Source organism: Dermacentor andersoni, chromosome 7 (genome assembly GCF_023375885.2).
Source record: "Dermacentor andersoni chromosome 7, qqDerAnde1_hic_scaffold, whole genome shotgun sequence".
NCBI classification, from domain to species: domain Eukaryota; kingdom Metazoa; phylum Arthropoda; class Arachnida; order Ixodida; family Ixodidae; genus Dermacentor; species Dermacentor andersoni.
In genome coordinates, this window is record NC_092820.1 from 81,383,681 (window position 1) to 81,405,820 (window position 22,140).

At 44.5% G+C, this 22,140-nt stretch overlaps 1 protein-coding gene across 1 annotated transcript in view; it reads right to left on the minus strand.

The window, feature by feature from the left end:
- The window catches only part of Rat1 (5'-3' exoribonuclease 2 Rat1), a 120,542-nt gene that overhangs the window by 53,594 nt on the left and 44,808 nt on the right, over positions 1-22,140 (minus strand). The window contains exons 16-26 of the mRNA XM_055072755.1: positions 21,533-21,589; positions 20,089-20,232; positions 18,457-18,545; positions 15,417-15,501; positions 15,269-15,319; positions 11,681-11,788; positions 9,511-9,600; positions 6,118-6,190; positions 3,502-3,585; positions 3,069-3,172; positions 2,236-2,315 (exon numbers count right to left, since the gene is read on the minus strand). Coding sequence (XP_054928730.1) covers positions 2,236-2,315; positions 3,069-3,172; positions 3,502-3,585; positions 6,118-6,190; positions 9,511-9,600; positions 11,681-11,788; positions 15,269-15,319; positions 15,417-15,501; positions 18,457-18,545; positions 20,089-20,232; positions 21,533-21,589 — 965 coding nt within the window. The remainder of the gene's footprint in view (positions 1-2,235; positions 2,316-3,068; positions 3,173-3,501; positions 3,586-6,117; positions 6,191-9,510; positions 9,601-11,680; positions 11,789-15,268; positions 15,320-15,416; positions 15,502-18,456; positions 18,546-20,088; positions 20,233-21,532; positions 21,590-22,140) is intronic.

Below are 22,140 nucleotides of genomic sequence, written 5' to 3' on the forward strand. Positions count from 1 at the left end.
CATTAAGAAAGGTTCGCTTTAAAATTGCCCGCTATCGTCCCCACTAGGTACCAAACTCGGGCTCATGCACCAACTCTTGTGCTTTAGCGCAGTTTACAAGGGTGGTAATTTGTGCAAGTATCTGTGCCATACGGCTCCGACAGTGGCGGCACCTCTGCATGTATTTCTGAGACAAGAGAAGGCAGTATTGTAGCAGATGGAGACATAATTGTGTACACAACAAACGAAGTGCATGAGAAGATGATAATGACTGTTGTGACAAGCTGCTGCTGTCGCAATAAATGAGGTCGCACTAAAGAAAATTGGCGATGTCTGCCAATTTCTTCTGTTACTGGCTATCTTGCCAGTAATAATAATCTAATAATAATCTAATAATAATCTTGCCTTTGTACAGGTGCATATGTGCTATAAAATGGGGAACCTGCCTGCTGCCAGCAATCAGTGTCCGGAAAACGGCAGACAGGAAGACGCTATGCCGCATACATAGTTGTATGATTACTGCATAAATCCATTTATCTAGGAGTTATTTATTCTAATTTCGATGTCGTTATTGCTTTTGCAATTGCTTACGGTTTAGACAGCAGTATCTGAGAAGTTTCACCATTTCACAACATACCGCGACACTAATTTTGGATAAAATGGACTTTGAATATAACTAGGGATGTGCACATACTGAATAGTAGATTTCAGATTGAAATAGAATCAATAATGAAATATTAAACAGAACATAGAATATCACAAAATTTAACATAAACATATTTGCTTCCAAATTTGGTGCAAGAAACACAGTGCTGCACATGCTCAGGAGGCTAATTACATTACTTAACAAAAATCTTGCTAGTTATTAGTAACATAGGTACCTATGAATACAGGTGCATAGTATGCTCTTACTCTTATTAATGGAAACCCCGAATTAGTATGCCAGCAATGATAACAACTCAGTTCGTATACGATGGTCTATAAAATATTTTTTTTTTATAAACGGAATTTCTGTCAGAGTTAAGCGCTTCTTTCTCTCTGAAGCTGATGAAACAGCGAAGTTGTGCTGAATACCAATGGGCTTTTCAGTTTACTAGCGGGCCATACTGTGCTTACAATGGCAATCTTCTATTGCTTAGAAAGTACAGTAAACGACCGATTTTCCGGACATGCCCCATAATTCGGACGCCTTCGCGGCACCACCATGTACCCACAGAGTCAGTGTATAAGAACGTATGAAATTTCGGTCGCAAAAGAAAACCTTCACCATCCAATTTTTTGGACTTTTTACTATGACTGCAGGTCAGGTCTGAAACGGCATTAATCGTGTCCACCATTGCCACCATTTTTTATTATCTCGCCTTCTCTAACCGGAGCTCTCGCACGCAGGTCCGCTGGCAGCCATAGCCACCACCACGGACGGCAACGATAGGCCTAGGTACTTCGACGTTCGCTGCCAAGCGTCTTTCTGTTCAGTGCCATGTTTTCCATTGAACCAATTCACTGCTGTTAGCAATGGCGCCTACTCTGCCTTTGTAATCCTCCTTGTAATCTGCCTTTGTAATCCATATGTTCCTATGGGTGGCTCATCAGTGATCGGTCGTGAAATCATGCTACGAGTCAGATTGACAGCCACTGAAGCGGCATTGGGGTCCGCAATCAACCGGCCAGCAACTGCTGTGAGCATGCGTACCAAGTTCGTCTGTGTTCTTGCATGTGGGTAGAGAGCTCCCAAATGCACGAATCTGTGTGTGAACACTGAATTCATGTATTTGAAGTAATCAGGGTTTCTTCTGGTGGCTAATCAGACCAATCTTTGCATGTGCTCTCATGCTTTCCATATGCCCCACTGCTGTATTACCCTCAGTACTCCACATCACATTAATAGTTTTGATCGGTACTGTTGACCTGGATGAATCATGTACCGACAGAAGTAACGCGCCGTGAAAACGCTGTGGACTTCAAGGCACCAACCACGGTCGGGTCATTCACTGAAGGTACCGATATTTGACACATTGATTATTCGTGAAATCAAATATTAGATATTCAATTCACGAATCGAATGATTTGAACATTCACCTATTCGATTCGAAATCAAATATTCAAGTATTCACACAGCCCTAGATACAACAAACTTTTCTCGCTGGATTATCACATGTCATTATAACGAACATTGAATGTATATTGAACAAGATTTGGCAATGATCAACATGAGCACTAGGAGCCAAATAACGCTTGGAAAAGAATGCTACTCACTCTCCAGGTCCGACTGCAATGTGGCTCAGCAGAATTTTCCCGCCAACTCCACCAAAGTACTTGGGCTCCAGGTCAAACTCCTGAGGCACATTGTTGCTTGTGTTACATATTTACACAAGGCGAAACAACAATGCAACAGCATCTGAAGTTGAGCTAGTTCATATGCAACACTACGTACCTAACTTTTTCAGCTGCTTTTCAATTGCAAATCAGTCTGCAGAAATGCACAAGATCGAGGAAGTTCCATAAAAGGGAAAAATGGTTATCAACCTGACAGCAGCATGAAGCATATCATGAAACCTGTACAGTTTTCTGATTAAGCTTCACTGTTGAGGAAAAAATCTTTCAGCCCTAGTTGAACGATTGAACTTGGGGTCAAAGCTTTTCCTGGGCAATCACTCTATCATGCGAGATAATCAAGAGGCAAGCAGATCACAGTGAGGCTGATGTAATTGACAAATTCTTCCTACAACCTGGGTTGAAACTCAACGGCGTGTTTGCATGCACATTGAAGAGTAGGGTAAGTTTGCTGCAGTGTACAGGATAGTATATTTCACATTCGATAGATGGCACTCAGCGACTTGTGCGACTGTCATCGCCAGTTAACGACCCAGACGAAATCTGACAGCACCAAACTTTGGCTCGGCAGCTACAGTGTTCCGGGGGAAAACATATTTTAAAAAGTCATTCTTGACTGACAAAGTGTGGGGGGTGTGTTCCCAAGGCGAGCGAATTCATTGCACACATAAATAAATATACATTACTTTGAAAGTACGAAGTTTTTAAGATTACAGGATGACAACTTGTAGTTTTGATGGGAAGCACTCCCTCACCATGTTGTAGTCCTTGCAAGCTTCGTAGAGGCCCAGGAGATAGCTGTAGCCGCGGTGACCCTTGCGCACGTAGAAGACGTCGTCCCCTCGTGTGTTGCGCTTCCCTGCGTGGCACAAGACGTGAAGTACAGTTACGCCATGCCGAAGTGTGCACAAAAAGTGCAACAGAAGACCAAAGAAAGGAACTACTATATCCAAATTTCTATACCAAGTTGGCTCTGGCTTAAGCACGTTGCTGTGGTTTGAGCAGTGCCATGGCACTGCTGTCATCAGAACTGGCAAATTAGCAAAGGGTGTACCGTCCGTAATAAGTTGCCAATACTCTGTACAAAGCACTTGCATTATTTACAGGGTACTTGAGTACTTACTCCTCAAATCAAAATGCCGCAGATTCAAGTGAATAAAATCCCACCTACATCAGACCAATACTCACTTTCATCTTCAGTAAGGTGAGGGTAGACAGTCTGCACTGTCTCAAGCAGTCGCTTCTCATCTACAAAAGGCAGCAATGCCACACCTGTTGGAAAAAGAAAAAGGAAAGACAGAATCAGTAATCCAGATATCCATCAATCAAACATGACATCTGTGTCAGCGATACATCTGTGGCATTATGTAACCCTGAACTACAGTTTCTGCACTGTATTATTGGATAATGATGCAAACTTGTTTGATTATCGTGCGCAAATGTGTGTGCGCACTTGACTAGCTTCGCCTATAAATATGATCCTGTCTGCTTTCAATAAACTAGTTGAAAGTGACGCTCTTTTCTGTCCTAAAACGTTTTTCCACCCTTGGTTGCATCTTAACGTTGGGGAATAAGCTCCGAAAATGTGTCTATGAAATTTACCCCGCATAATGAACACACCCCCTAACTTTGCTTCGGTACATTGGGGAAAAAGAAGTGTGTTTCTTACACGGGTATATATATATATGGTATTTCAGAGTCTGATCAACCATAGCACATCTAGTAGCTGAAACATTCTTAGAAAAAAAAAAATTACAAATTCACATGCAGGAATAAAAGTGGGTGGGTCAAGGCCTGCCCCTGCCAAGCTGATACCAGGCTAAATCATATCCAAATGAAACAAGGAGGGAGACTCGGGTGTTTTGGCAAAGATTCAGATGTGAAAAAAAAGAATGGAAAAAGAAAAATGAAAATAAAAGAAAATGTTGGAGTACACTTAAGTACTTTTGTAAGAGTTGTGAATGCAAAAGAATTAATGTCCAACTGAACGACGCTGAGCAGTCCTTCGACTTACGAACTCCTCACAGGCAAGCGAGCGCGTTGAGATGCTTCGCGTGTTTTGACTTGGCTCTACCGAGGTGCAGTCAGAATGCAGGCGAGAGCTTGCGCAGACAAGGGACGTGCGGATAACACAGGCTTCTGACAGTGAGAGCGAGAGTGATCTGGGTCACAGCGATGCCCTCTCTCATTCACGCAACACCAGGCGTGCTACTGCGACAGCATGCGTTGCTTTTTGTCCACGCTGCTCTGTTGAGGCGTGCATGTGCCGTGGTGTTGCGGCCAATGGGAATTTAGGTGCAGTTTCACTGCTACAGATGCAGACTTTTTCGCTCAATGAGACATTTTACGCTTTCGCACCAAAGTATTTCTGACTTTTTTTTTTTTTCTTGCGTGAAATGAAGGTCCTAGGCCTCATTCTGTTCACTGGACAAAAAAATTAACTGACCCACACGCGCACACAATTGCACACAATTGCACACATGCATGTCACTTTCTTTTTTATCCTTTGTGTAACAGTACAGCGCAGTAAACAGAACGATGTCACACCAACTAACCCCAGTCGAAGCGTTATTGTGCTAGACCTCTAAACTGTACAAAGAATACTGGCAAGCTTCAGCATGCCCAAAATTAATATAATAGCTTTTCTACAGTCAATTTCAATTGTTTTGGGAGGTGTCTGTGTCATGATGTCCCAATGCAGAAGGCGGTCATGTGAGAGTCGGACATCGCAATGTTTTGGTTCTCACTGCTGCTCGCTCCATCACACTGCATGCTGCTACTCGTTGTGAGCTGCCCATATAGCAGCACAGGAGACAACTGAGGGAGCTGAGCGAGTGTCAAAACAGGACAACATTAGGTTCTCACATAACCACCGTCTGCGCCACGACATAGACACCTCCTGTGAAACAAAACCAAAAATGGCTCTAAGACACTATTATACACTGACACACATACATTGTTTATTTTATTTCCAGTCACTGTTTCTCACCGCTTAACCACTCTTACAGTTATCACTCAGCACAAGAGGTGTCCACATGTATAAGAACGTTCCCGTATGTTCATACCAATTCTGTAGCGAAAGAATTTCATTCAATCAGATTTCATGTACAAAATGAATAGCGACGCACGGGTAGGTCCACTGTTAAAAGAAACACGAAAGCCATTGAATTTGCATATAGAAATGCTCACCATGCAGGTGGAGAGAGAAGAGCCAGGTTTTTCATTCGCCTGTCATCTGCCAAAATGTTGGACGTTTGCAGATTTCCCACACAGAGAAATTTGCTCATACTCTCCTAATGTTGTGTTCCCTTTAACAACGGACCTACTTATGCATTCTGGAATGTATGTGAGTATCAGTGATAACGGTGGAATGCACGATGAGTCACGTATATAAAAGCCAACACACTTGATCCACAGATCAGATTTTGACGGCTGACAACTGTGCTTGCCGAAATAGTTGTGCTTCGAGTACACGTTTTTCTGGGTACAAGCTTGCCCAATAAAGATTTACATTCGTGACTCAGTTTGGCACTGTCTGGCTCTTCACCATCAATACAGCAATGTGCCATCTGGTGAAGGCACTGGGTATAGGTGCATATTTTCCAGAGTTTCGAGGTCCTGGGCCTGCATTTAATGCCAAAAAATGAAGAGTCGAAAATATTATAGCAGTACTCTTTTAAAAATTGAGCTCAACTGAGATTTCAATGCAGTTGGTCTATTAACAGCCACCTCTGCAGAAAGCACTGCAGCAGCCGAGGAAAGGACCAATGAAAAGACAGATGTGAAGAACACGGCACTGCCCACCTTGCCAGGCATACTTCTTGCCGTTCAGGTCAATCTTAAAGTCGGTCGGGTAGAAGTCGATGATGGGCGAGTCCTGAGGGAGCAAGGCAGGCAAAATTTTGTCACCACAGGCTGCCGGCACCACAGAGGTAAGGGGGGCAGTGAGAAGGACACAGCAGGGGGAAGAGGGGAGTAGAAGAGAACACAGACAGCAAACATCAAACACAACACACACACTATCCCGCTCCCCCCTCCCTCCCCAAACACACTATGCCTCTTACAAAACAAAGGAATCTCAAGCAAATTATGAGCGAGAGGCTAACAAACAAAATCAACAGGTTAGCAAACTGGCCCAATTATCTTTTCAGAACATTTTCAGGGGGTGGAAAAGAAAAGCGTTGCTAATTTGAGTGGAGAATACTGTATGTTGAAGAGCAAGCTTTTTTTTTTTTTCGCACCTGTTGGCATCAGAATGAAAAGATCAAATCAAATTATGGGGTTTAACATCCTGAAACTGCACAATGGTTACAAGGGAAGGCGCAGGCGAGGGAGTTCCAGATTAATTTCTACTACTAAAAAAAGATACATTCAATTCCGAGGTTTTAACGTGCCAAAACCACGATCTGATTATGAGACAAGCCATAAGTGTGTGGGGGGGGGGGCTCCTATTAATTATGAACATCTGGGGTTCTTTACCATGCACCCAACGCATGGTACAGAAGTGTTTTGGATTCCGTCCCCGTCGAAATGCAGCTACCACGGACGGGATTGAACCAGCAACCTCCAGCTCGACAGCACACCGCCATAGCCACTGGGCTACTGCAACAGTAGTTTCAACCATTAGGGGGTTCTTTAACCCTTTCGCTGTCGGACCTTTCTGGCCGTGACACACCCCCAGTGTCGGCTTGGTTTCAGGGAACGAGCATAACAGGGAATGAACATTGCAATTTAGTTTTGATTATGATTGGTATACAAATAACATAGTCAATGCAATATGCACATTTCAATGTTCTGCAGCTGTTATTAGTAAACATCATCATCATCATCAGCCTGACTATAACATCCGTTCAACATCCGAATCTGACGATGCGGAACTCATCTCTTCGTCACGTTAGACACTGTCCGAGTCCAAATCCGAGCTCGGCTCGTATTCTGAATCGTAAGAGCCACCGCTCCAATGAACAGAAGAAGGTGTCACGCCGCTCAGCTATCCGAAAGTAACCGCGCGCAGGGAGGATGCGCTTTCAGTCGCCCGCGCAACGGAGATAAATGGGACGTTGCGTGATCAAGAAGAGGGAGATGGAAAAAGGCTAAAACAAAGCTCGAAGGGCTTTACGTTTACTGCTGCAAGTCGGAAGCGAGGGTGCGGCGAGAGAGCGAAAGCAGCAATCGAGTCACTCTTTTCGGAGAGGCAACGGCGACCGTAGACGCATGATCCAGCGAACGTGGAGCCACCGCGCCACTCAGCAAAAAGAGAGGGGGGCATGGCAGTCGCGCCGTACTCTTCAATACATGTACTACCACAGGTCGGGGCGAAAATATGAACTTGTAGGAAGAGTCAACAGACGGCGTGGCCACGTCCGGGAGCGCCAGCTTTGCGCTCAGGCACGAAATTTTGAACGCGCGATAGAGAACGTACCGGTACGTCAGTGACACTGTGGGGGGGAAGCGCGATGACGTACCGGTACGTCCGTGACAGCGAAAGGGTTAAAGCGCCCCTAAATTTAAGTGCTACACGAGCGCTTCTCCATCAGAGTGCAGCTGCGGAGGCTGGGAATGAAACCAGCAACCTTGTGCTCGGCAGCAAAATGCCATAGCCCCTGAGCCACTGCAACAGACACAGCAGCTGGTTTACAGACAGCCTTTTTCACAATTTCAGAGGCCGTGATCTTATTTGATCACTTCCTCGGAGCAGTGATAGGACGAACGAGCCCATCGCTGCTGGTGCATGCATCACACAAAAGTAAAAGGCATCCCTGAAAGCGCTCCCCGAATCAGCCCTGGATATTTTCCAAACACAAAACATTCGCAGGAGCAGCCGCACGACCATATTGTTTATTTCTGAAGGCCTCCCCGGTTTGGTTTTTTATCTTTCAATAAGCAGTTAACCCACCTAAAGCAAGTCATCACTAAGCTGTGTGGCATCATGGGGAAACACTTGGGCAACATTGAAAGTGGTGTCAACAGGTCTTCTCCATGAACACTGATACTAAGGCTTTTGCTGTTGCAAACAAAAAAACAAAACCACAACATTTTTGGTAGGTACCTACTTGTTCTGGAGCGAAATCTACCAATCAAGTGTTTTACCTGATGTTGAGACACCGGAAGAACAGTGAAGCAAGTATGGGCAAGTTATGAGGGAGGTGTGCTAGGTCTGGTGACTGGCTGATAGGATAGCAGTGAACAAGAATGCGGCTGTACAAGTGATTGGCAATCTCTTATGACAAATCTCTATTGCTGTTTTTCTCTCTTTCTTTACAATAGAGAGAAATATTTTCTTCTACATTGTCCAAGGAGGACTTCTCATCAAATATAAACGAGAGAAAGCACACAGGTTGGGTGCAACAGTTGGAACAACTTTGAAAGCAATTCTTGGAATTGGAAAACCTTAGTTTGGGAGCAGAAAAATATGAATTCCAAACAGGTTAACAGGTGAGGGGGAGTCATTTTTGGAGCAGCAAATCCCTGTTTGGAGGAGCTTAACAAAAGAGAGACAAAAGATATTGCCTTTGGAGCTGAAAGCTCGAAAGGTGGAGAAACTTAATGAAATAAAGACTCAACTGAATTTTCAGAGTAGTCTTTGTAGAATAAACTGCTGCAGTGTTCATCAACAGCGCCTGACAGTTATCGTAAAGTAGACTTCGTAAAGTAGACTTCGTAAAACAGACCTCAAGGTAAACTGCACAGATGGCAATTCAGTTTGGTGGAAGCCCGCAAGGTGGAGGACCGTTTATAAAAGGAAAATTTGTCGTCCACTTGATTTTAGCTCGAAGCTACAAAGAAAACGTAAATGGGTTTCACCGAAAAGAAAACTTCACAGCTGAAGGAAAGTTTTGTCCAAGTTTGCAGGTTCAGTCTAGGACCAACGCCTAAGGAACCAACACCCCAGAAAAACGTTGGTCCAGGATGAATATCCACTGTCTGGTAAATCACCAGACAAGGTCGAATATTTTTGTTAAACTTTCTTTCCTGTGTAACCCACATGAGTTTGCTCACTAACTTCATTCTACAACCGGGTGGACGACAATTTTCCCTCTCACAACTTCCATATATGTGTTGGGCATCTGCACGGTTGGTGCATGTGTGCAAGTGCTATCTTCATTTGAGATAATCAGGCATGCATTCAAAACCCTTGAAGGCTTGGCGATGTGTGTGGCACCAAGTGGGCTGGAGCTGCACACCAAGAACACTCACCGGATCATCCATGAGATCAGCCCACGGCGTGGGCAGGTGCTGCTTACTGGCTGCCGGGAACACACTCATCAGCTGTTCCATAGGCTTGAACTGTCATGACACGAGAGGAGGGTAAAACATTCCCATTACACTTTGCTACTACTAGGAAACAAAAAGAAAGGGTAATGCGTGTTTCTCTCTTGCACGAATATTAAAGAGCACGGACACATTTGAAGAACAAATACACAAATTGCCAAGACGCAGCTATCGGCATGAAATTACAGCCAACCCGCAATAGTTCGAAGTATGACACAATGCCAAATCCCGGTTAACTCAAGCCCATTTCAAATTTCCGGACAGCCTGCTATGTTTCGAGTTGATTTGAAAGCCGCTGGAGTTAAATAAGACCTTAAGGTAGTTCAAACTTATTCATTCAGTGCAACAAACACAGCAAAACATGGCTCATGTGAGGATCACACTGGGTTTTGTAGTAGCAATACCAGCGGAAAACCTGGCACTGGCGTCTGCGCACATGTACTATTAGAATGGGTGTTCATTATCACTAGAAATAAAAAACGATGCATGCTGAGTGTTACTCGCTGAACCTGAGCTAGATATAGGGACATGCATACTCAAAAGCATGGCGATATAATTGTGTGCTGTAACTTGTGCGTTGAAATGAGAATACTGTCACCGCAAGTCATTTACCGTATTTACCTGAACCTAATGTGCACTTTTTTACCGAGAAAATGGGTACAAAGATTGCCTGCTCATTACAATCGCATACGAAACCGAAATCGCGTTTGCGGTGCTGGCAACAGCCTGTCAACAGAGCTGTCAGACGCAGCATCATCGCCATCACAAAATGGCTACAGAGCACGCTTTTGTGAAGGAATAGAGTTATTAGACTAACTCTAGAGGAAAAGCTGAGCGAAAAAAGTGGCAACCCCAAGCATACCGCTATGTTGGCACCTCTCATTTTTGTAACGCTAAAGATGATCAAAGAGGACGAAAAAAGAAGGAATCACACGTAGCACATACCGTACTTACTCGATTCTAACATGCCCTCGATTGTAACGCACACCCGTTTTCCGTTACTAAAAAAAAATTTTAAAAATGCCCTTGACCTTAACGCGCACTCGCTTGCCATGACCTTTACACTACCGCCTACCAAATTCTTTCATACAGGAATACAACTTCCTCTCATTTATTACTCCCAATACACTGAAGTTGCGATAAATAAAAAAAGTTGCAGTTTCACCCAAGAGGCAAAGCATCAATTACGATAGCAAATTAATAGACAGCTATAAGAAAAGTAAGGATAGCAGTTTTATCAGCCGTATAAACGTTTAAACATTCGCTTACTAACTAAAGTTTCGGGAACTCTGAACGCCCATGAAGAGGCTCGATTTGGTAGAGGTGGAGTGAAGTAATTAATAAAGGGAAAATCAGACATCCACTCATTCGTAGCAAATTCTACAAACTATTACGTCAAACTCACCCACCCGCAGAACTATTACATCAAACGCCTTTGCTTCGTGTTGTTGACAAATTCGACTTCGCCCTGCCATCTGCTAGCTGCCTGGTTAGCTCAGATGGTAGAGCGACTGACCCGGAAAGGTGGTGGTCTCATGTTCGAGGGCCAGGCCAGGACGAATTTTTCTTCAGCTGTGAGGCTTTTCTTTCAAGGAACCCATATGGGTTTCCTTTATAGGAATTGCTACGAACGAGTGGATATCCGATTTTCCCTTTATTAATTACTTCTCTCCACCTCGTGGGTTTCCGCAGAACTATTACATCAAACTCTCGTCGCTCTGCATTAATTTTGACCACCTGGAGTTCTTTAACATGCATTCATACCTAAGCACACGAGTGTTTCTGCATTTGGCTGCCATTGAACTGCGACCAGCGAGTTCGGGAGTCGAAACCCACGACCTTGAGCTCAGCAGGGCAACGCCATAGCCATTTAGCTGCTGTGGCGTGTGGTGCATTGGCCATGGGTTTCTGTCTCATAATCAAATTGTGGTTTTGGGACGTAGAAACTTAGAAGTTAAAATTAGCCAATGCACCATGCTGGAGTGTGCTGAATAATCCAAATTAATATCTGTGCTCCCCGGGAATTAGAATTAAGGCAAGTTGACTGCATCAGTGGAACTAATGGTGGCAGTATACAAAGGGGAGCACTACTCACGGGCTGAGTTCCTCGTTCAAACTCGATCTTGAGGTCGCCGACGTTGATGAAGTCAGATGCAAATGGTGCGTAATGATATGGGAAGAACCACTTCCAGGATGCGCAGCCCTGCAGAGAAGACCAGGGGATGACAGATGGCTTTTAGCAAACAAAATGTACCATCGTGAGCAACGTAAGTCAAAACACTAAATTCATTTTTAAATGACTACTTGTGATGCGTGAATTCTAGCACGACGTGTTAACATTTAACAGGCAGCTTTCCCATTGAATATTTAGTCTCGCTAAACGCTGGAGCACACATGCAGGGCATGCGTGCTTATCTACTATTGCCTCTTAAGTCGATTCGGGTGTTCCCTTTCAAATTGCTTGAATAAGTGCAAGCTGCTTCTTCAGCAACTTCACAGTCTGAAGAACTTCATTTAGCTTCCCACAGAGGCAGTGAAAAGAAATAAAGCAAAAAGGCTTGCATAAGGCTCTTTGACTATTCAGCTGACATATCATTTGATAAGTTCTTAATTTTTAAGTTATCATTCATTACCATGCATTCATTGATTCATGTATGTTATCAATTTACACCATTTATAAGAAACCGTTTGACTTGTTGACACAACCCATGAATCGCATTTTTAAGCAACTGCCAGCTGGTTGCCCTTGCTCTGTCAGAGTGTGCTCAAAAGCAACTAAAACATGAAAAAAGAAAAAAAAAATGCTCAGAGCATGGTCGCATGGTTCCACACAATTGGGGACTTTCGTTGGTTGGCAGAAGCCATGGTAAAAAACAGGAACAGGGGTCGGGCTGGTTATACGACATGAAATGAGCGAATTTTGGGTGGTTCTGACTGGCTCATTGCCTGATGTCCCATTTCTCGTCAGCACAAAGGGTCTTCATAAACAAGGAGCTAACCCTTTCAGTTTCAGAGCTTACTGCAACTCTTTAACCCTTCGAGGGTCAATGCCATAAATCCAGCAGAACCTCGTTTGTACGTTCTGGAAAAAACTGCGAGAAAAAAACGTATTAACCGGGAAAATGTACGATCCAAAGTAAATAAAAAATCTGACATATTGAAGCCCTGTTGATATCTACGTAATGCGAGGTGTCGCATGGATCGTTGTGGCACGAGACTCCGATGTATGTCAAACTGCTGGTGTTTCAGTGGCTCAAGACGCGTTTTCTTGTTTTGCTATTGCGTGGCGTTTTAAGAGGGCGATGGAAAACCAAGACAAGATCGAGCTGGTGGGTGCCGCTGAATGCCGTCGAAGTGAAACGTGTCAACATGGCACCACCTACAGCACGGAACAGCGACGTGTTTGGATTACCGCCAACTAAAAGCGTGCAGTATGCTACCAATGGCACTGCGCACCACGCGCTGTAAAACACATGGGTGAAAATGCTTATCACAATAGGTTTTGCGGCGATAGCTGTGAATGCGGCGTGCGACCACCAGTGCGAAGACTTGCTGGGACTGGAATAAAAAACTGTGCGGGCCGTCGCTTTCATGTAAGACGGGCGGCCGCTGTTCCCGGTCGCGCACGCCTCGCGCCTTTTCTTATTTACATGGAATCTAGCGGCTGGAAAATGTATACGATCGCAGTCTGCAGCAGGGACCAGTGGCATGTTTCGGCTATCACCTATTAAAAGCGTGCGCTACGCTTTCCGCGGCGCCACGCACTGTGAAAGAGATAGGCACAGATGCTTATCACAATAGGATTAGCGGTGATAGCTATGAATGCCGCGTGTGACGACTCCAGAGTGCGCGCCGGCGTTTCCACGAGGCGAGCGGGTGAGTATTGCGGTGAAGCTGCCGTGACATGCATCTATATCCTGTTCTCAATCGCGCGCACCTTGCGAATTTTCTTGTCCACATGGGATTTAGCGGCCGGAAAACGTATCATACAATTGCAGCCTGGCGACTTACTGAAAGTTGGTGCCGAGAAACCGTGTTTTCCGGGAATGCATGAACTAGTAAAAGTGACCGCAATTCTATTGGGTAATTTTTTGTGTTCTCGATTGCAAACATTGGCACTGGGAAAACATATATAACGGGAACTTATCAACGAGGTTCTACTGTATACGGCACCGTGAACAAGTCCTAAATGGTCCATACTGTATAATCACTGTGCCTTCTGTATGTTTGAAAAAAAAAAAAAAAAAAGCTAAATTTTCACCTATTTGTTGCCCAGCAAGTGCTGCCACCCTGTTTGGATACAATTATTTCTTTTTTCTTTCTTTCTAGTCTCTCGGTTTTGGTTCCTCGGCTTCCTCACGCCAGATTTCAGCGACTGCTCACGCATGTGAGGGCCCACAGCAGTCTCATGGGCTCATGGGCTGTTTGTCTCATGGGCTGTTTGCATTCTTTGCGCTCCTAAAAACTGATATCTATCTGGTTTTTAATCTTTCGAAGGGTCACTGCTACATTATCGCTCATTTGTTGCTCACAGGGGTGCAATTACACACGTTCACAAGCAGGCACTGGTATATACAAACGCTGCCGCCATATACAATCAATGCTACCATGCCTGCGTTCCTTTTCTGGAGACTTGGCTTGCGAAAATTGATTGCCCCTCGTTATTGATGAAACGAAGGAATAATGCAAGTTTCTCATTCGGTTGGTTTTTCTGATGGGCACAGAACCATCGAGTTTTCTTGCGTGCGCTCACACACATGGTTCGATTACACAATGGGTGTGTGTGTGCTGGTTTTGCAGCTGCAAGTGAGTCGGTGAACCGTCTGCATTACTGTCCTCATTTCAGTGCAAGAAAAAAAGTGCTCTGCACTACAGTCGACAAGCCTGACAACCATCCCCTTAGGGGAAACGGAATTCTTGGATCCCTGGCCACAACCAATATCAGCCTGAGTTGCTCTAAATGTGCTAGTGTGTTTTTTAAAAGCATCGGGACTGAATACAAAACCGTTCTTGGCAGTTGCCTTCCTCATCACTCTTGTGGACTGATTCTGTTCATGCCATCACTTCTTTTTTTAATTTTTTTCAGCTCTTACCCCCCACCTACCATAGCAGAGTAGCTTAACGAACAGTTGCCCTGCTTAACCTCTCTGCATTTCATGTCTTATTTCCTCTCTCTCTCTCTTGCATGCCACAGCCCTGAAATCTACTCAATACTTTGCAAGCGCTTCCCTACACACAGTGCAATTTGTTGGCTACATCCAACTGATTTGAGATGCCTCCCCCTGTCTAATCATGGCACTTTTACACTCTCCAGTACATTCGGCACATGTTCCTGTGTGTGCTATATGAGCTTTACTGACAGTGCTGTCCAGTCACATGCTCTGACTCCCTCATCATACAAATACTTTGGGGCTCTGATGCAGGTTGCACTTCTGACTGTTCTCTGGCTGATATTTAATAATGATCACGCCGCAACACATTGCCGCTGCCGCTTGAAAACCATTGTGCGACTCGTACGCAGCGTTGCTGCAAAAGGTAATGTGCACAAATACCCATTGTCGCTGCCCTTTCCTCCATTTATTACTGGCCTACAGTACACATACTGCTTCATGTTTGAAGGGCAGCATGAGCACTGGGCAAAAGACACAGAATGATTAGACATCTACTGCCGTGGTTCACTTGCCTGGTAGTAGTAGCGAAGAACCCAGCAGAGTCCTTCAACGTAGGCGGAAGCCTGCATTAACAACAACCGCACGTTATACAGACATCCTTGATTGTTGTGAGAACAGAAAAAACAAAAAGAAATGCAGTCAAAGAATACAAGAACTTGCCACATCATGTCGAAAGGCTATGTTGTCGGGCCCAATGTCAAACTTGGAAACATAGTAACGTTCCCTCCAGCCATCTTCCCAAAGTCTGCAAGGGAATGAGCAACAGTAACAAAGCAGGTTTTTACTAGAATGCCGTGAGAACAACCACAATCACAATCATCAAAACATCAATCACTCTTGTGGGGCAATGCCCTCTCTCTATGATTTCTTACTTCTCCTATCCTATGTTAACTAAACATGCCTTGTTACTGCAAATGATGTTATACTACATTTATTTTTGCCTTCCGTTCGTATTTAACTTGTTAACTACCAATAGATAATTCACTGATTTTAAATTGCTGGGTTTTAGTATGCCAAAGCAACACGCAACCAATTAATGACTGCGTGTTGGATGCTCTGGGATGTTTTGGATCACGTGGGGTTCTTAATGTGCACCCAAAGTATGACACCCAAAGTTTTTGCATTCTGTCCTCATTGGAACACAGCTGATGTGGACAGGAATTGAACCCGTGACCTTCGAGCTCAGCAGCAGAACATTACAACTACTGAGCTACTACCCCAGCTGTCATTCTAATTAGTATGAGTACAGACGAACTGCATTATAACAAAATAACGTCTTACATTCAATTGAATTCTGGGGTTTTACATGCCAAAACCACAATATGATTATGAAGCACGCCGTAGTGGGGGACTGAGGATTAAGTTTGACCACCAGGAGATCTTTAGCGTGCCCTCAATGCACAGGACATGGGCATTTTTTGCATTTCGCCCCCATCAAAATGTGAACGCCACAGCTGAGGTCCTGCAACCTCGTGCTTAGCAGTGCAACACCACAACCGCTAAGCCACCGTGGCGGGTAACATCTGACACGAAAACGTCTTTGTTATATCTGGTACTAGTTATAAGCATACACACTTATAGTGGTAAAACAATATTTGCGAATTTCCAACTTGTTCAACTATCCTATACAGCAGAACCTCGCTGCAACGTTCCCATTATGTACGTTTTCTCGGCACCAACGCTCGCAATCAAGAACACAAAGAATGACCCAACAGAGTTATGCTCATTTTTACCGGTTCATACGTTCCCGAAAAATGAGATTTTTCAGCAGCAACATTCAGTACATCGGCAAACTGCGACCGTACGATGTTTTTCAGCTGCTAGATCCCACGTAAACAAGAAAATGCGCGAGAGGCGCGATGAAGCTGCTGCCCTCTGCAGCAGCTTCACCGCACTACTCGCCCACCCGTCTCGCATGGAAACGCCAGCACGCACTCATTTTCATTTCGATACCAGCGAATCTTCTCCAGGGTTGTCGCACGTGGCATTTACAGCTATCCCCGCCAATCTTATTGCAATAAGTATTTTCGCCTATCTGTTTCAAGGTGCGTGGTGCCGTTGAAAGCGTAGTGCACGCTTCTAATAGGCGATAACCGAAATGCGCAGCTGTGCCATGCTGCAGACTGCGATCGTATGTGAACAGAAAAGGTGCGAGGCATATGTGACTGAGAACAACACTATGTAGCCGCCCGTCTCCCGTGAAAACAGCGCGCAGTTTCTTATTCTCGTACCAGCAAATCTACACCCGGGTCGTCGCACACCGCATTCACAGCTATGGCTGCAAAACCTATTGCGATAAGCATGTTCAGCTATCTGTTTTACAGATAACAAAACATGTCTCAAGCCACCAGAGCACCACGAGCTTGAGGCGCGTCGGCGTCTCATGCTGCAACGGTCTGCACGACGCTTCGCATTACATAGATGTCAACGACAGTTGAGTCTGTCAAATTTTTTTAGCTACTTCAGATTGTACGTTTTTCCGGCTAGCAAGTTTTTTTTCTAGCGGTTTTTTCCAAAACGCATGAACGAGGTTCTACTATATACGATAACTCGTTAAATACGCGTTGGTATACCGCGGTTTGACTGTACCGCACCGTCAATTACTCATTCCTCAAATCACTCCCTTATGTCCACTTCATTATTACCGCTTCAACACCATCAACTTGCTTTCGTTCTTATATCCAGCATTCTTCAAATTGCAGTCTGGGGACATCTGAGCGTCCTGTAGAGAACTCCAAGGGCATTTGCTGGGATCCCTCGAGGTGCGCCCCCAACGAGTGCCATCATGGACAAGACACTTGGCAAGCCATTTCAAACAACCTGCCCACACAAAGTTGCATTTGCCATGTTAGTGTTTCAAATAGAAAATGAGAAAGGGAGTGATGTTACCGACTCGGCATCCTGAACTATATCAATGGCTAAACTGAGTGTTTCTGGGACGTAACTGTAAAACTTACTGTAAAGGCTTGGTGACCCATTACAGGAAAGGCGTGCATTGGCCACTTAAAATATAGTATTCTCTAAATATCCTAGAGCGTCTTCCTGGCCGCTGATGCAATGCTTTTGACCATTGAAAACAACCGATTTGATGCTTCTTTCGATGCGACTAAGTTTAATCCGAAACAAAATAAAATCCAACAGGCTCAAGCGCGATTTGTCAATAGGTCAGTAAGCCCTCGACAACTAAATGTTTCGAGAACCGCTGCTGTAGCACCCACTGTTCTTTATTTCATTAATATTATGCGTATGATTCTCCTCTCCATATCTCACAAAGCAGTCCTCGGGATTATCAAGCTGGTTGATTTGCCTCAAAGTTCTTGGATACTAAGACAACTGCTGGCTGGATATGCAAATTGCATGCTTTTCAATGATACAGTCAAACCTTAAAATAACGAATGTTAATATAATAAAGTGAATCTAAATACTATCTCAATACTATCGTAACATGACAAATATATGCCTATAATGAATACCAGATATAATCAAGGTATTTTCGTATCAAATGCAGCTTCATTATTAAATGATTCGACTGTATCAGCAAGCTGCTATTTACTACGTAGGAGCATTCTACTACGTGGGAGCATTACATTGAATTATTCAGGGTGCTTCGAGGCTTGCCAGTATTTTTTCTGGGTTTCGAGGTTCCCTACTTTTATTTAACGCAAAAATGAATAAGTCACTGCTTGCAAAGCATGCTTACCGCACTTCATCATGGGGCTCTTCCTCCTCCTCTGAACTGTCGTCTTCGTGCTTGCGCTTCTCACCACGGACGTCGCTGTCACTGTGAGCCTGCATGAGCAAGGCGAAAATTCGCAGTATGATTTGTGCATTGCTATACAGAACGATGAATAAATAAGAGCTTCAGGTACACATGACTATTCCGATTGACGTGCGGGCTTGTTTGCATTCAAATTTGACACGGAGGTTGCACTTCATGGTGCATGCAGTTCAATATAAATGTCTTGATGCATTGCAGTCGTCAACCGGTAATTCAGACTCGACGACGATCCCCTAAATGTATGAATAACCAGAATATTGGATTCGCCAGAAAACAAATGACCATTCCAAAAGTGACAAAAAAAAAGAAGTTCAGTGCCATGCTGTGTTGCAAAAGGTATTCCACTTTTTTGGAAAGGGCAGAGACCTGTCTACCAATGATTCCAGCTTCCATGTCATTGCATTGATGCTGATATGGATAAGCATACAAAATTCACGGAGGTGTGATGGTGGGCTCGGCAAAGAGTATAACCACCGACAAGCATGCCAGCATGGCTTATCGCCGCCAACCCTACTGCGATAAGCATCTTCAGCTATCTGATCGGCCGAGCGTGTGGCATAGCCCACAGGATTGTCATAAGCATACTGCTTGTTTTTAACAGGCGATAACCCAAACATGTTGCAGTTCTCTGCTGCCTCTTGGAGTGGGATTGGTGCGTCACTAGCCGAAACGAAAGCAGCTCGCAGTTGCCGCCTTGGTTTAACAAGATTACGCTGCACGTGTTCCTTTCTAGGAGTGGTGCGGGCACAAGGAAAGCCAACTGCATAAACCCTGAAATCTGACGGCAAGCATGTTCGCACAATGACGGCCTACGCTTAGTAAGTTGACGTGCTGCACACAAACCACACGGTATGATCGGCCCCATGCAGCAGCATGTACAGTTTCAATGAAGCAGTACCAGTTTCGCTCAGTCGCAGAACATTGCGTAAATGAGCACGCACGCATTGGGGAAAGCCAGACGAGTCGTCTGCTCTGCTCCTGTGTTCCCTGCCAAAGTTTTGAAATGCTGCTCACTTTTGCGCTACCGCATAGTCGCACAAGAGAGGCAGAATTTTTCACAGCTGTAGAAAATGGAAGGAAAAATGTAAAAAAGAAACCTCGTAGTGTGCATTTTAGGTAACATTTACTGCGGCATCGCATTACCTTTTGTTGGTAGGAGCGTGGCACATTTCAAGAGACATAAATTTGTATCTGGCAGTTATGTACTACCTTCTAGTGCGGAGTTATAGCCAGGTGCACATTCACGAGGTTTCAGAATGAATAAAAGCTGGGTGTGTGGACGAACTCAAGCACCCCAACTATTTCTCCTCAACAGTTTTTGTGAAATCATGTGTTTTGCTACACCTGGCGCTAGTCATCAAAATATGGCGAAGAGCAGACAGCAGGAGGCCTAAGCGCATGTCACTGGCGGAGTTGGCAGTCCACAAAATCGGTCAGGACCTTGTGACAACATGCCAAGCTCCTCTGCTGTGCCTTTTCAATGCACATGAGAGTTACATCACTTGGCAAGCACTCAAAACAAAAGCAAGTGCAATAAAACAATAGCTTGCTTACAGGTCTAAGCATGGATTCCAGGCGACCATTAGCGCTGGATCCTCCACCGTCGCTCAGGTTCCGGCGATGCTCCATTCCTTCCCGGCGCATGTTATGGGCTTCCTGCTTGGCATTTTGCACTGGCGCGACACGCTGCCCGACAGCCTTTGAATGGAAGAGTCAGTGCATTTAGAATTTGAGCATGGTGAAAGCTTTGTCCATGCACAACTAATAAACAGTGCAGAGATCCCCAGGGCAAAATGGAAAGATGAAATGGATGCGTGTATGGCTGCAGTTCAATCATAGCTGCCACTTTCTGTACGTTTTCCATATCATTCTTACAGAATTTATAGTACTTCTAATTCACTGAGTTCACAGTTATCCTAGAGAATCCGCATGAATTCTGTAGCAGCATATGGGAAGCAGTCAAACATACAGAGTCGCTGAAGCATGCAAGACCATTTCAGAAAGAACAGGAGAGGGGGATGAACAATAAGATGGAAGATGGAGACTCAATTGTTTCACACAAAACACTAAACACAACTTCTTATAAGAAGGTAGTTAACAAGTGGCATTTTGGGGACGTATTCTCACACCAGAGGCATCGTGGGGATGTATTCTCTGATGCTCCCTTTCGGAGATTCACTCTCGGTGCACACGCATTAAGCAAAACTGGTTGAGCCGATTGGCTGGCTGAGGAAAACCTCCTGAATTACCCAATGTACGCCCTGTGCTATGTCATGCGAAAGTGATAGTATTGTCGAAAATGATCGACTGAGAATACCACCGCTGCACGCAAAGACCGTAGTGATCAAGGGGGTTTAATTCAAACTGAAGGTTGACACAGGATAATTAATTAGTATTATTAATGCAAGAAGAGTTCTGAAGAAGTGCAACAAGTTCCTTCCATTCCTGAGACAAATGGCGCTTCAATTGCACTGCTACCAAGGTATAAGCACTTGAACAAACTTTAGGGAAAAAGAAAAAAGTAAGTAGTGCATAAAATCAATTCTGGGGCTTTATGTGCCAAAACCATGACCTGATTATGATGCATGTCGCAGAGAGAAGACTTTGAGGTAATTTTAACCACCTGGCTTTCTTTAAATGTGCGTCCTATGCATGGTACACAAGCATTCTTGCATTCCTCTTCCACTGAAATGTGGTCACGACCTTGAACCCATGACCTTGAGACTAGCCGCACAACACCACTGCCACTGAGCTACCGTGAAGCAGAGTACACATGGTAAAACTAGCACATTCATACACACTAATTGTACAACAGCGAGGCATGCAGGCCAGAGTACAAGACAAGACAGGCTGAGTGACTATTACAACGAAAGGCTGCCAAACTAATCCAAGCACTGCAAGATTACAGCATAGATATCAATCTGAGCCAAATGCCACGTAACAAACGCTCCCATTAAAAAAAAAAAAAAAAAACATGATAGAGAAGACTTGTGCTTACAACTGGGGCGAACTGTCCCCCTGGTGTCCATGCAGGTCTCGCCTCAGATTCAGCCTCCTAAAGCCAATATTGGTGAAACATCAAACATTATCGATACAACATGACAGCAATATATACATAAATAAAGATAAATACAACATGTAAATAGTAAAGATACATATATACTGCCCCCTTTTATTTAAGAGGGCCCTAGCAGCATGGAAAGAGGGGCTCATAAAGTTCAAATAGTGAGCCACACTGGCCCTTGTTACATTGCTACTTCAAGGGTCACCATCGTCACTACAATATTTCTAATACAATGTAGACATGAATAAGAAATATTCTGCTTGCAATATATAGTACTGCATTATACGAACTGGAGGAACACCATTCAGCCCTCTAAATGTTGAACTTCCTCAGAAGGTACACTAAGCATCATGTTTTTGAAGCACAGCTTTAAGGCACCCGTTCCTGCATTGTGTGTCGGCGGCGCCCCTTGATGTAACCGAGCAAACGAGCAGAGCAAGGGATGAAATAGTGAACGCAGAGCACAGCGGGGGAGAAAGACAGCAATACCAAAGAGAGCTCGAGGAGAAAAGCGGAGGGGGAGGGTATGGATCCCACACAAA